The sequence below is a fragment of the Macrosteles quadrilineatus genome, unplaced genomic scaffold, assembly GCF_028750875.1.
Source record: "Macrosteles quadrilineatus isolate MER2022 unplaced genomic scaffold, UCM_ALF_1.0 Scaffold_5__1_contigs__length_97177068, whole genome shotgun sequence".
Classification (NCBI taxonomy): Eukaryota; Metazoa; Arthropoda; class Insecta; order Hemiptera; family Cicadellidae; genus Macrosteles; species Macrosteles quadrilineatus.
In genome coordinates, this window is record NW_026542598.1 from 92,317,702 (window position 1) to 92,333,860 (window position 16,159).

General features: G+C 35.2%; 1 protein-coding gene across 2 annotated transcripts in view; it reads right to left on the minus strand.

The window, feature by feature from the left end:
* The window catches only part of LOC128993827 (ATP-dependent RNA helicase A-like), a 37,267-nt gene extending 21,339 nt beyond the window's left edge, over positions 1–15,928 (minus strand). The window contains exons 1-4 of one of the 2 annotated variants that reach the window (XM_054417875.1): positions 15,826–15,928; positions 11,405–11,508; positions 5,443–5,567; positions 4,607–4,776 (exon numbers count right to left, since the gene is read on the minus strand). In XM_054417875.1, the coding sequence (XP_054273850.1) occupies positions 4,607–4,776; positions 5,443–5,521 (249 nt within the window). In that variant the 5' untranslated portion in view covers positions 5,522–5,567; positions 11,405–11,508; positions 15,826–15,928. The remainder of the gene's footprint in view (positions 1–4,606; positions 4,777–5,442; positions 5,568–11,404; positions 11,509–15,825) is intronic. The other variant, XM_054417874.1, reaches the window with a different exon arrangement.
* Positions 15,929–16,159: the final 231 nt, after the last annotated feature.

Sequence of the window (16,159 nt, forward strand, 5' to 3'; positions counted from 1 at the left end):
TTCACAAACAATGATATGTTTGCTGCCTTTTCATGTTAAACCACTGGAGTGATTCAAATTATTTATTGAAAATGACATCAACAAAAGCAAACAAAGAAGAACAACAAACTGGTTTTTACACAAAAGATATGGTGTAGGGATGCCTATTCTGACACATAGATAATGTTATTCTGAGTTTGTTTAAATACCGGTATTGCAAAAAGTTGTGTTACATTTGAGCTTTTTAGGGACTTAGGCTATGTCCCTACAAGCCACTAGTTAGGAATATATATGGAATATTAATATTATAATAACTTAACTCATTTTCCAACTATAACCATGAACATTTTTTTTAATAAGGTTGTATTTTTGCAGTTGATGAATACCTAAAAGAAGGACTGAGCACTGAGCTCAACAATTTTCATTTTGCCCATATTAGGAGTTTGAGTGGTATTATTTCAAGTTGGTAGTTTAAGTTTTTATTACCCAGTACCTTATCGTTCCAACCTCACGTTGGACTAAACATAGCTGTTGTGCTGTCAGTAGCCTAAACAATCCTGACATAATATTTGAGCTAAGAACCTCTCCAATGGTTGGGAAACACTTCTGTAGACCAATGTAATAGCATGGGGCCATTTCCATTAGGTAAAAATGTTGATCGTTCTTCACGAAGGAGAAGAATGTAAGGTTAGTTTGGGTATGTATGTTTTAGTTAATTCGTTGTAACATGTTTGTTTTCATTTCTATCTCCTCCTCCTCATTTCTACAGATCCTCTTGAAATTAGTAATTTATTCAATTCTTATTTTATCAATGTTGTGAAGGACAGGCCTATTAATGTGTCCCCTTCTTGTAGCCAACAGACTTCCAGAAATATCCGTGAACAACTATCTCCAACCGGCTCAACCTGTGTCAATATTCAAAATCAATTCTATTTTCGTGACACTAATAAAGATGAAATTGAAAAAATTATAAATTCTTTTAAAAACAAACTATCCTCCAGCCATGACGGGATTCCAATGTCAGTCATAACATTTGTAAGAAAGCAGCTAAGTAAAATTCTCTCTCATTTAATCAACTCCTCTTTTGTTAGTGGCATTTTTCCAGACAATTTAAAAATTGCTAAAGTAATACCAATTCCTAAATCTAATGAGGCTACAGATATTGGTAATTACTGACCAATATCTTTGCTATCACCAATATCTAAAATTTACGAGAAATTTGTTTCTAATCAATTAACTGTGTTCTTAGAAGAAAATTCAATCCTAGAAGACATCCAACACGGATTTAGGAAAGATAAGTCCACTATTACAGCGATTGTTAGCTTTGTCGAATAAGTCATTGAGTCAATTGACAAGGGTGAGCACGTGTTGGGAGTGTTCATGGATTTATCGAAGGCGTTTGATAGCGTTAATCGTGAACTATTACTTTTTAAATTAGAAAAAATTGGAATCAGGTATAACTCTCTTAATTGGTTTAAATCATACTTATCAAATAGACAACAGTTTGTTGAAATAACTCACATCACTAAAGACAATTATAAATCAAAATACAGTTCAAATATGGGCACAATAAGATCTGGTGTACCTCAAGGATCGGTCCTGGGACCTTTACTTTTCATTTGTTACTTAACAAATTTTAAAAAGTGTCTAAATTTTGCCCCATGTACAGGTTTGTATCTTTATGCAGATGACTCTAATCTTAAAGTATCTGGGAAAACTGCAGAAGATGTTGAGTTGCTATCCACAATAGAAATAGCTTGTATTGAGGATTTTTTTAATAATCACAATTTAAAATTAAATGAAAGTAAAACCAAATGTGTCACATTCAAAACAAAACAAAACAAAAACAATACCAATCCTAATATTGAAGTAAATAACCAACAAATTGAAATAACAGAAGCCGTAAGGTTCCTTGGCCTGACATTGGACAGCAACTTGTCTTGGGACAAACATTAAACATGTTATCAATCAAATAAATTCTGGTCTTTGTGCGATTAGAAAAATGTCAAAACTATGCAGTGTTGATGTTTTAAAAATGATCTATTTTTCCCATATTCAATCCCATATATCTTATGGCATATGTGTATATGGAGCCACCTCAAATTCGAATCTAGACAAAATTTTGACAATACAGAAGCAATCATTTAGAGCTATGTTAAAAATGAACAAAGATGATTCTGCAAAAGAACACTTTAAATGTTTAAGGATCCTCACTGTTTATGGTTTGTATGTTCTTGAATGTATTATGTTTGTCAAAAACAAAAATTTTATTCCACCAATTAAAGAAAATAATCATAACTACAATACACGTAACAAAAATAAATTTTGTAATTGGAAAACACAAATTAGAGCTCTTCAAAAAAAAGACTGTCAATGCAGGACATGAATTTTTTAAATTTATTCCTTTGAAAATTAAAACAGAACAAAAACCCAACATTTTTAAAAAACGTCGCAAGGAATATTTAATGGACCTGTCCTTGTACTCTTTAGACGAATTGAAAATGGCGATATCATAGTTTTAAGCATTAGTTTTAACTTATTTGACACTATTCATGTACAACTATGTATACTACGAATAAAGATTCTTGACTATGACTATGACTATTTCAATATCTTTATTCAATGATCGCACATTCTACGAGGCATGTTTTTTAAGCAAGTACTGTTTTTTCACACCGTGGCCATAGCACTGTGGTTGGCGTTCTTGGCAGGCACACTGAGTCCGACATCAGTAGCCTACGCACTGACACAATTACAATCTGATTCTTCATTGTTGATGTTATGTACTTAGTGTTAAGGATACCTCCAATAATCGTGAGTCCCGCCGACGGTGAAGTACAGGCTGTTATATGGTTTCTTATTGCTAAAGGCCTAAAAGCGATCCATGTTCATCGTGAGATCGGTGCAGTTTACGAAGAAAACATTACAGTATGGGTGATGGAATGGCAAGAAAGTGGGTGAGAGCTTTTAAAGATGGCCGCACAAATGTGCATGATGAACAACCAAGTGTACGTCCTTCGGTCATTAATGAGAGTTTGGTGCAGGAAGTGAACAATCAGGTGAGGGAAAACAGACGTTAAACGATTTCGTCCTTGCAGTATGACTTTTCTAATGTTTCTCTTACTGTAGTGTTTTGTATAGCATTGTGACCGAGCACTTGATTTACTGAAAATTGTGCCTTGTTGGCTACCGAAAATATTGACAGATGTGCACAATTGATTTTCTAACCATTGATGGTTATTTCATAGCTTTAAGTGGAAAGATAAAGGTTTTATGGTTGTTTGAAATTGTAGTTTTTTTTATAAACACCCTGTATTATTAGGCCTAGGTATTACAAAAACTAATTGTTTCCAACAGTTTGATTTGAAATAATACTTTAGATGAAATGAAATGAAATGAAATGAAATAATATTTTATTTCCCATAAATTATATACATATAATTACATTGTATTTTTTTTTACTTAAATATAATACAGCAAACATTACTAACTGGATAACAAAAGAAAAATTATATTCTGTAGAAATAAAACGAAAAATGTGCAAAAAAAAATACCTTCTATAACAAAGGAAAAAGTCTACATAGGCAGGGCCTGTGCGTAGACTCGAGTTGCGAAAAAGGTTAATTTAGATGGGAGGTAGAAAAATGTATAGGAAAACAAAAAATAATTCGTATAATTCTAAATTTTAAAAAATTTTCTTGCTTGAAACTGAATGTTTAGTTTTCTTCTGTGAATTAAATTGACGATAAAAAACTCTTTGTACAAAACTGAGAAAATTTATAAAAATCTGGTGAAGATTGGAGAGGAGAGGTGGAGTGTGGTGTGTTTGTCAGTCAGTGAAGGTGTTGTATCAGTGATTGTGTAGGGTCAACGGTCAGGTCCGCCCAACGCGATAACGGCCTCGGTGTCCTCTGCACTCAATCCTACAAGCCACGCTACTACATGCTTCTTAAATAGAGAGAGAGAGGGTGAATTTAAAATGTTAACATTTTGATATCTGTTACACATGTTACGATAAATGATTTGGGTTAAGTGAAAGCAATTCGTATGTGAAAATGATTTTAAAGTTTGTGGAACATTTATACCAACATTTCGAGAAAAGCGCGTATTGTGGGGATGAGTAATTTTTATAAAAATATTATCAAAGTTTTTGTACATGTGAACTAAAATAAATTTTAAAAATAACTGTCTGACTGTCAAAACTCCCGTTTCTACAAAAAGGTCGTCAGTTGAATATCTAAAGTGTTTTTTAAAAGCAACTTTAAGTATTGTTTTCTGTACAACAAAAACAGGTTGCAAGATAGTTTTGTAAGCACCACCAAAAGCAATAATTCCAAAAGATAACAAAGATTGAACATATGCATAGTATGCTATTTTAATTTCTTGCTCTTCGAGTATATCACTAAGTTGCCTAAATGCATAAATATATTTGCGTAATTTATTTGTTAGATATTCAACATGTTCCGACCACTTCATCTTTGAATCAAAAACAATACCAAGATATTTGTATGAATCAACTTTTTCAATTTTGCTACAAGAACAAGAGTTATTGGAATGATTTCCACAACAGATATTAGGATACTTAAGAATACAAGTTATACATGATGATAGAGAAATTAATACTTACATCTTTTGGAACCTCATTTTCATTCACGACCCCAGTTCGAACTAAATACTGTACAAAATCTTTAGCAGCATTTTTCTCCGCATCTTTTTTGGTGCTGGAATTTCCTGCACCGACATATGCATATCCTTCCACTCTACATTCACACAGGAATCTTTGTCTGTTCTTCGGTCCTGCGAAGTTGTATTGAGGTTAGTTTATAGGGTACTTGTACCGGTAACTTCTTATGAGGTATGGAGGAAAGGTCGTATTAGGCTGGTTTAGGAACACATTTAAATTGACGTTTGATCTAGAGTTCTAAAAAATCAAAGAATTTTTACATGAGCGTTTGTGTCTTTGGACTGAAACTTACAAAAGACATCCAAGTTATGGAAATGTTTTTGCTCATAATAACCTTGAAATCTTAAGTAGGTAGAGTACCCTCTAGTCTCGGACCTAAGTCTGACCAAGACTACGGTAATACTAATTATAAGGTACCTTTAAGTGTACAATCAACAAGTTTCAATGGCCAAACTCACTACGTGTTTTGCCTACTCAGGCATTTACAAGTGATCTTTGAAATATGATTCTTCCATTAGAAGACTCGTTAAGAATATATTCAAATAAATACAAAACAACACAACGCAAAAAAAAATGTACTGTAGGCCTACTATTAACCAATAGTGGTATGGAGGCAGAATACAGGATAAGGTAGTAGTAAGGTATACTAGGCCAACAAAATTAATTTTAATACTACGGTAATAGACATACGGTAGGCTACTTCTCCATAGAAAAGACTTAAAATAGGCTAACATTATTTATTCAAACAAAACAAATTACTTTTTTACTCTTTACAGTACCTGTTGATCTGCATTCAAAAGTAGGAACAACACTCTTCTTTGTACACCATTGGTGGAAAAATGCCTTGACGTTGCTCATTTTTATCAGCACTAAACACTTGCTTTTTAGATGTAACTAACAGTGTCTGCAACAATTAATAATATAGATAATCAAAAAAGGAACAATTAATATGTAAAAATAAGTAGGTAACTAAAAAAAGACACCCACAAGGACAAATTCTGTTAGGCCTAGATGTGTACCAATCTAAAACTACTGTATTTACATTGGAATTTGGGAAAGCAATAATGTTAGTAATTATAGAATTAAGACGATAAGGTCAAGTGGGATATGTGTTCGCCCGGAACAAGTGGACTTCCAGCTAATAATAAATTTGTTTATTAACAAAAAAATATGAAAACTTGGCCAAAGGTATTTCAAACTATGCCCTTTTAAATTATAATCATTTCTATAAATTGAGTTTAGACGTGTTTAAGAACCTCTTACGTTTCTCAAAACACAAGTGCACACTCGGAAATTTAAAAAATTACTAAAAATTGGAATACAAGGATAACTAACTGAAATTTGGTGATCTCACTTATTTTTTGAGGGAGAATTCAAAAATAACATTTTTAAACCCCTAAAAGTCAATTGTGGGGAGTTGGGGGGGGGGGTGTACACTTACCCTGTGTGAAAAATCTAAAATCATATCTTGACAAAACATGGGTTGATAACAACTTAACATTTGGAAAATGCTAGAGCAGGGACAATGTCCCCGGAGTCGTCACAAACACCAGCTCATCAAACCTAATAGATTTATTGTGGTTAGTGCCGGTTCAGAAGATGGTTTTGTGCATGATGCGACACTAATATTTAGAGCCGGTAGAGCAACTGGAGATTATCATGGCCAGATGAATGGAGTAAATTTTGAAAAGAGGATCGATGAAAAACTTCTATAAAACTTCTTTCTTGAGGCTATAAACCTCTCTAGGCCCTAATAAAAGTGTTATTATTGTGCTAGACAATACCCCTTACCACTGCTTAAAGTAAACAAGCCACAATCCAAATACACAGTCAAAAAAGAAATGATTGACTAACTGACAAAAAATAAGAACCCTTGCTCGCTGGAGATTAAGAAATTTGAGTTGTGGGAGTTAATTAATCGGCATAAGCCTCCTGAAAAAATGTATCATACAGATAGATAAAATTCTTAAATCACTTTCATGGTCACATCATGATTCGATTGCCCCTTACATGTGCAACCTCAATCTGATTCAATTAGGCTGGACCAAGATGAAACGGAAAGTTAAGGAGGAAAATATTACGGGTGACCTGTCACTTACAAAATTGGTGGAAACTACAAAAAAAGCTATTTTTTCTATCAGTAAAAAATAGATTGGGAGGGGTTTACCAGTCACACCCTCGAAACAGAGAACAATATTAAGTTAGGCCTACTGGATTTAAAAGGTAGCATAATGGAGGACGCTGTGGACTGTTTTGTTATTCAACTTAGAGGTGTGGATTCAAAAGCAGAAGAAAGTGAATGTGAAAATTCCAACACCTTGCAACTCAAAATGTACATTGCCAGTGTGTCCAACATTGTTTTGTATGAAAATGCACTGAATCACATAAAAATGAAACTTTATTAAACTTGAAAAGAATAACATGATTTGCTTGTAAAAACTGTAGGCCTAAACATAGGTAATTAACATTGACTAGCAGTTAGTCCCTGCCCACCAAATCTGATCGGGAGCGAAACTTTTACCCTCCCTCCAGCTGAATTTTTATTGGGAACACCATTATCGCAACGATACAACTTGATGACATCGGCTGCGGTGGTATAGTGGATACAGTACCAGGCTGATGAACTGAAGGAGCCGGGTTCGAATCTCACCCGCGGCACTATTTTTTTGTCTCGGATTTTTTCGTTATCAGCAAGTTTGGTTAGGTTATGACAGTTTAATTTTATATAATTAAAACATTATAAAATTGAATTTGAGCCATTTATAGTTTTATTTTATGGACAGAACTATTTTTTTGATTAAACCTTCATTAGATTTTTTATTATCAGCAAGTTTGGTTAGGTTTAATTTTATAATAAAAAAATTGAATACGAGACATTTATAATTTTATTTTATGAACAGAACTATTTTTTCGATTAATAAACCTTCTTACAGAAAGAAGAAGCAGAGGAAAAACATAGGCCTAGTGTCTTTGCGATTATCACAGCCCAGTACAAACTAACATTGACCCTACTGTTTTTGTTTTTATTTTGATAAAACAAAACATTTTACTTAATTATTATCACAATCATGTGTTACTTTAATACAGTTGGTTAGGAGATTGAATATGTCGCCCCATTGTAACATACGGTAACTGATATCCTTCACTTACTATATTTAAGATACACCTTAATAAGAGTATCCTTAAGATTATCTCTTTCATTATTATTGCTTATTTATGTAGGTAAGTTAAAGTTACCGGTAACTAATTAATCGTAATTCAATAAATATTAGTTTTCTATTACCGGTATTGATTGATGGGTACTAAGTTATTAAAAGTGTTTAACCCTCCGAGTGTCCCTTGTTTTGGCCTTAATGTCTGCCTATTTTTTGCTCATTTGCAAGGTTTTATTAAAACGGATCTGAGAAGCTTGAAAACAATGTTAATTATACTGTTCAATATACCATTTTGTTTGGAAAATCATGGGCTTCAATATTATATATAAAACATAAGGAACATTTGTTCCAAAAAAATTTTTTAAGTAAAAAAAAATATTTTGGAAAAAAAATAAAAATAAATAAGTTCGCGCTCAATGAAATTGTATAAATTATAGGCCTATAAATATTTGAAAATAGCCACTTTGTTCTAAATTTTATGAGGATTACAAGGGACGTTCTCAAATTCAAAGCAAATATAGTGTCTCATTAAAAAAACAAGAATTTATAAATACAATTTTTGCAAAAAAAAATTTATAATAATGCCAGTTATCATAATTAACATGGTAAGTGGTACAAAACAATTATAAAATAAAAATAAATATGTTTAAAAAAATCATGTGTGCCTTATTTTTCCTTTCGCTCACTGTCTCCTGTCTCAGGGTTCTAAGTTCAAAGTTAAAAATTTCCATGAAAATGATGTCAAAAAATAATAAAGGAACATTCAATATATTCATGAAAGAATGCCATTTGTTAATCAATTGAAGAGGAAAGCTCAATATCATCACGTTTTTAAATATTTATGAAGTTTTAACTGTCTTCAAGTTCACGACGAATCTGCCGCGATGTTTTGAATTTGCCGCTAAATCGCCCGCCAATCAACGTATCCCAGCATGCACCGGCACTGTGTGAGAGTGGAGTGTATTGTACAGAACGCCGGCCGAAACTTGATGATAAATTATATATTTCCCGAGTTAAAACGGAAATTCAGGTAAGAATTAGTGCGTACCTTTATTGCTGTTCCCGTCACTCACGTATCATAACTCAATAAATTTACAAATAACAATAATTACAATGGTATTGTTTGAAAGTACCGAGCAGCCAGTATAACCTCACTTTCAGGCCAGCTGAAGCTGCAGTTACAGTCGCGTCAAAAGTAATAGACCTTCAAATTTTCTCTCCGCTCACGTTTTCTCCACCCACGTGAGCGGAGAGAAAAACGTGAGCGAAGAGAATGTTTCGTGACCAAATATCTTCTTGAGAGAGATTTGTTGTCATGATTACTTTCCAAAATTAAAAGTTACTCTGTAACAATTTAACCTCTGGGTTTTTTGATAAATACTAGGTTTCAAATACTCACTCACATGATCGGAGAGAAAAACGTGAGCGAAGAGAATGTTTTGTGACCAAATAACTTATTTAGAGAGATTTGTTGTCATGATTACTTTCCAAAATCAAAAGGTAATTTATTTTCGTTTTATAAAATTTACTACCCTAAGTAACAATTTAACCTCTGGGTTAAAGTCACTTTGTAGTTCCCCTCTCTCACTCTGTAGTTCCCCTCGCTCACACTAATTCCCCTCGCTCACACCCAGTAAAAGCTCTGTTTATCAAAAATAATTTTTTTTTAAACCTGTTTTCAATTTCAACGCAAGAACCAATGATCATTACACAGGTTTATTAGTTTTTTTTTTATGAATTAAATAAAAATGTAACTTTTATTCTAAAATTTAACTTCTGTTTTGGTCTATTTGGTAAAAAATTGAGGTTTTTTTTGGATCAGCAACTATTACTTTTAATTAAATTAGGCCTACATTTTTAAAATTTTTAATTGTTAGCTACAGTTATAAGCTTTTACTTAAAACTATAAATTTTACTATTTTTCTTTTTTTTTCTTTTTTTTTAAGGTGGGGGGAAAAACGTGAGCGAGGGGAAAAAGTGTATGACATCCTGAAAGAAAATTGTATAATTTTAACAAAAAATGTTAGAATTAAGCTCAGCCATCTTTGTTTTCTTATTAACCCTTAAGAGTTCCAGGCGAGAAATAAAAGTAACGCTCAAAAAATGCCGATGATTTTTCCCGAAGGTCGCGCTAAAAATGCCGAGCGCGATCTGGCGATTTTTAGGTTAAAATTTTGTAAAAATCGAATTTTCGATATTTTGACTAACGACAATCGATGTATCGCATCTAGTAACTTTCGACTCAATGTTAATATATGGGTTAAAAGAATTCGAGTATCCATTCGGTTGTTATGACAACAGTTCGATCATTATGAAACGTCCGGTCAGCCGGACGTTGGCACTTTTGGCTCGTTCTAAAAACGTCCGGTCGGCTGGACGTCGGCACTTTTGGCTCGTTTAAAAAACGTCCGGTTCCCCGGACGTTGGCACTCAAAGGGTTAAGGGATATATTTCTTTTGATTTAATAAATGATTGTAAAAAAAAAATTTTTGGTTTTTTTCCGATCCCCAAATTTGCCTTGAATTTGAGAACGACCCACAAATATATAATCATATAGTGAGGTATGTTATCAAATAAATAAGTTATGAGGGAAAAACAGATTTCAGTACATAGCGTTTAGCTAAGAATGCATAGCCTAACCATAGCTAGGAATCTGGCTGATCAATATCACTACCTACCTACTTCTTTCGGATCATCAACCAGCCCTTCAAAATCACTTAAATCTTCTTATAATGCACCACGTATATCACTACTTTTGATTTTTAACACTAAAACAATGATAAACGTAATAAAACAAAACACATCAGTCATCGGTCCGAGGTTAACCAAGCTGTTTACAAATACGCACGTCAGCTGTCTGCTACAATATTTTCGGAACTAAAATGAAAAGCGCTTTTAGAGACAGACCTCCGGAGAAAGCTCTGAATCTGTCAAATAAAACGATACCTAACTCGATCCAGTTCAATCCGATTTTGTCAGTCATAGAGCCTTCGCCGTAAACAGTGTTTGTGAGTCGCTGCAGCGACAAATAACACTCGGAGGGTTAATTTGTAAGTTATAGGCCTATTTTTGTCTAATAAGGTGACAAAAATGTTACCGTACGAGTTAACTTAATGGAAATTGAGTCATTAAACAAATATTTTGTAATTAGGCCTAACTTAAGTAGCCTATGTATAGGTTAACTTATGGTTATTTAAATTTACAATTGTAGCCTAGTCACATTCAAGTTGCCACCGAAACTCCCTATAGCTGACCCTATAGCTAACAGGCATCGTGTGTTGGTGTTATGTATTGGTGTGCGTAGACAACATTTTTAGAGGGACTAATTGGAAGACCGCCAAGCGCCGCGCTGTGGTAGAATCAAGAATCAAGAATCAAGAATTTTTATTTCCATAAAATGTGGTTACATTGCTGGAAAACGTCAGTCAACTATAGCTAAAAAAGAATAAAAACTAAAATAAGACAATGGTACAAGGTTTCTTACCAATATAAAGAATTACATTCCTGAAACTCTCCATGCAAAGAGAAGAAAAAAAAAAAAAACAGCACACAGCACTCGGTTGAAAAACTAAAAAAAACTACTTACAAGTTCTTCTTTCAAATCAAAAAATTCTCTGTTTTTGTACAAAGGGTTTGCCAAAAGGAGCCCCTCAACACCTTTTCTAAATTTTGGGTCCGGCAGGTTCCGAGCTGCAAAAGGAAGTTTATTAAAAAACTTATAACTTAGAATCTCATTCGACATCTGAACTTTACTTAATCTAACATGTGGTAAATTGATATCATTTTTCCTACGTGTATTATAGGGATGGATGTCGCCTCTCAGCTCAAGAGAATCCCATTCCTTCTTGATTTTGATCAAGGACTGAAAAATATAGAGGTTACAAACTGTCATTAAGTTCTCAGCTACAAATAAGGGTTTGCAATGGTCCAAGTAATCAGCACCAGCTACTACTCTAACTGCTTTCTTTTGATAGCGCAGAACTCTCTTGACCCCAGAGGCGGCACCCCAGAGCCTTAGGCCATACAATAAAATACTCTGAAAGAAAGCAATATAAGCAGTTTTCAGCCAGTCCTTTGGTACAAAATATCTCAGTCTTCTGAGTAGACACAGAGCTCTGGAAAGTCTAGCACAAACATGGCTAATCTGGTCATTCCAGTCTACTTTATTATCGAGATGTAAGCCTAGAAGTTTGACAGATTTCACACTATGTTCTAAGTTTCTTAGGCTAAAGATTATTGACTTAGTCTTTGTCTCATTTACAAAAAAGTGATTTGCTCGGAACCAGGCCGATGCCCCCTCAAGAGATCGTTTCATGGCTTCCTCAAGATCTCCCAGTTCATTACTAGTTTCAAAGAGTGTAGTATCATCTGCGTAACAGATGACACCTTGCCCCAAACACAAAGCGAGATCATTAAGCATGACATTGAAGAGTAAGGGACCAAGAATTGAGCCCTGAGGTACACCATGGGTCAATTGCTGTACACTGGATTGTCTGCCATTTATACAAACCAGCTGCCCACGTCCAGTCAGGTATGACTCAAACAGTTCAAAAAGTTTCCCCTTAACCCCATAGAAATTTAACTTTCCCAGGAGGGTGTCATGATCCACCATGTCAAAGGCCTTGCTGAGGTCACAAAGAGTGGCCCCAGCAAAGCCCCCATCCTCAAAAGACTGAAAAGCTGCCTTTATTAACTTGTCAACCGCATCAGTAGTGCTGCGGTGAGGCCTGAAACCAAACTGGGCAGCTGAGAACAGATTATTTGCTTCAAAATACAGAGAGAGCTGTTCTTTAATAATAAACTCAAGGATCTTAGAGAAAGATGGCAGAATAGAAATTGGTCTAAAATTCTCTGGCAGGTTGGGATTGCCTTTCTTGTGAATAGGCACAACCCTGGCAATTTTTAAAACATCAGGGAAAATACCTTCTAAAATACAATTGATACAGTAAGTTAATGGGCTAACTATAGAGAAAATGATCTGTTTCACAAAACTAGTAGAGATATCATATATGTCTCTGCTAGAAGAATTCTTTAACCCTTGCACTACAGATATGACTTTATCACATGAAACTGGGGACATGTGAAAGGTACTAGTAGGTGGAGGATGTTTTCCCAGTAGTTCTAGGCCAGAGGTAGGGGGGATTCCAATAGCGTCACGGGTCTGTTGGACCGAGTTCACAAAAAATTCGTTGAACTCACTGGGTGTTAGGTTGGTCAGCTGTAAAGGTTTTGTTGGAACCACTTCTCTCTTTATAACCGTCCAAGCTGCAGAACAAGGATTTTGTGCAGATTCAATGAATTTGACATTACTTTCAAATCTGGCAAGCTTAAGGCTTTCTTGGTATTCATTCTTGACTCGCAGATATCTTGCTTTACCTTCAGGAGTTTTGGATACCTTGTACATATCATAGGTTAAAAGTTTCCACTTTCTTAAGGTTAGTAAAGTGGGATTGTCTGTATAGGGCTGGATGGAGTTTTTTAGATTCTTACGGGGCCGGAGGGGTTTTTTGGGAAACCACTCGTTAACCAACATTAGAAAAGTATTTAAAAACTGGTTAAATTTTTGGTTAGCATTACCACCTTGAAGTAGAACATACCAGTCTATGTTAAAGAGATCACCCACAAAGCTATGTATTTTACTTACAGGAAAGGGCCTATACAACTTAGATATAGTACCATGCTTCGAGACGTTACCATCTGCCTGCTTATCCCTTATGCTAAACTTAATTGCTTCATGGTCTGCAATGAAAGTCTGTTTCTTACCAAGATGTTCACATTGAAGTCGCCACCTATGACGACACTGTTCGCAGATCTTCTCACACTTAAAGAGAGGACTAACCTTTCAAGGCTATCTAAAAACCTGTCGGGATCACCGTCAGGCGACCTATAAATGCCAATGAAAATAATATTGCAACTATGCAAATGAACGCAAACATATTCATGATGCAGGTCAACGCAAAAATCACTAACATCAATAACAGTGATTGAGTTCATTATGTTAGGTGTCCCAAAAAGAGCAACCCCACCGTGCTTCAGAGAAGTTCTGCAATAGGCTGAAATAAGGCAGAAGCCACTTATGTTTGTACACTTTATAAGTTCATCGGACTGCCAATGTTCTGAGAGACAAAGCAGTTTATAATCATTCAGAGCAAGTGTCATTTCAAGGTCTAAAATTCGAGCAGTGGAAAGGCACTGTACATTAAGTAACAATATACAAAAGTTAAAAAGTCCTAGGCCTACACCTACATTATTTGGGCCTCTATGGCCGTTTTGGCTAACAGGTCTAGATGCACAAAAATTTACAGAGGAGTGATTTTCCCGCATCATGTTTAGTCCCATTTTTTCGGACGATCCCCTAAAAAAGTACGAGAAGGAATGTAGCTTTTAACGTTATTTTGTCTGCCTGAACGACGTTCTTCAAACTCTTTTACAAAAATTCCCTCGGGCCAAAATTCAGGTTTCAATAAGTCCTTAACAAGATTATCAGAGACGCTTACCTTGAAACTTGTATAGTCTGAAAACCTGGTAGGTAGTTTCTCACATTTGTTACAAATAACATTTTCACTTTTCAGATAGGATTCAATGTCACTACTTTCCGTATCTGAAGAACAACGACTAACAAAAACTGCCTTGGATTTTTCCGCACGCTTGAGACCACTTTTGTCAGTATTTGAACCTATAATGGGTTTAGTCTTAGTTTTAGAAAACCTAACCTCTTCTTGAGACGTCTTGGAAGTTGTAGGTCTAATTTTGTTTCTAGGCCTACTGTCAGTATTGCTAGCTAGTACTTGGGAGTAGCTTTTATTCCTATTTTCAGTGTTTCCGGCCTCCTGTCCATTCACTTTGTCATCAGATTCGGAATTTTGTAGACTTGATTCTTGACTAGGCCTAGGTAGGCCTATAAGCTGAGAATGGGTTTCTGCAGAGGACCGCTTCTTGGTTTGTACAACATCTTCAAGTTTGTTGTTTAGTTCGAGGTTATTTTCAACAACTCCTTTAACGAGAGATATTAAGTTCTGGACAGTAGAATTTAGGTTAATAAATTCTTCAATATTACCAACTCTCGTCTGCAGACTTTTGAGGTTAACATCACAGGAGTCACAGAACCACTTGGATTTGTCCCCTAATTTGTTTACTAAGTCATATTCAACTGAAGAAATATTTACACAAGCAATGTGGTACCATTTGGAGCAAAAACCATCACAGAAAATCGCATTACAATTATTTTTAACTAATTTAAAACAAGAGCCACAATTAGGATCAACGTGACCATCCGCCATGACACTTGGAAACTCAAGGGTAGGGGTCCCTCCTGACCGCGGAGGGAGCACACGCAAACAAGTTGTGCGCCTATGTTGTTCAGCTCAGAGGCAAGTGGGAGGGTTGATGGTGGCAGGCCTTGACGGTGGCAGATCTTGCAGAAACAAGCGCTAGAGAGTTTGATGCCGGCCAACCTGGGTAAGCTATGACTCCCTGGTAGGCCTAAGTTATAAGTTAAGATAGGCTGTTGAGCCTAGATAGCCTAGAGCCTAAGATAGCCTAATTATAGGCCTAGAATAAGGTGCCTCGCACATAGTTCTAATTTTGATATCTCATTTGGGAGTTTTTTACTTCCATACCTTAATCCAAATAGTCCTACACCATAATTGTTTAAACGCAAATGAAAATTACCATAGACCTTAGGCCTATCCTCATTCCTAGGCTACCTAGCCTATTTCAAATTAGGCTACCCTAATTTGAAATTTGGAGGCAACTGAACATAAAACACTAAATCGGTTATCTACATTACATAAGAACGTCAATTCAACATGATAAATAGTAGGCCTTGGCCTATGTTCCAGATTCCAACCGGGAACAATTTAGCTATCACCATAGATAAAACATACTCCCTATTACTTACCGGTATGAGACACAAACTAAAGAATTGGCCTAGGCCTACTGACTTGAGTAATTGGACTACACTGACCAATTCATTATATTATATATGACTTGAAATTATTCACTCACCATCTGCAATTAGTCAATAGCCGTGTTTTCTTGGCCACATTATTATTACTAATTTTAATTTAATAATTCAACTCAACTTGTACAAATCGCAACGCAACGCATCGCAAATTACCATTCAATAAAAAAAAAAGGCCAAGTCCAAGTCCCCCAAGCTCAAGTGGAGTGGAGTGAAGTTTGGTCAAGTCAATAAGAATAAGTTAGTCAGTCTCACTCCCAGTTCCCAGTCCCAGTCAGTCCAGTGGGTCAGTCGAGTCCAAGTCTAGCTCTTGCTCCTGATTTTGATTGGTTTGGGTTTGTTTGTTTAGATCATGTGAAGTGTGTGTGTGTGTGTGTG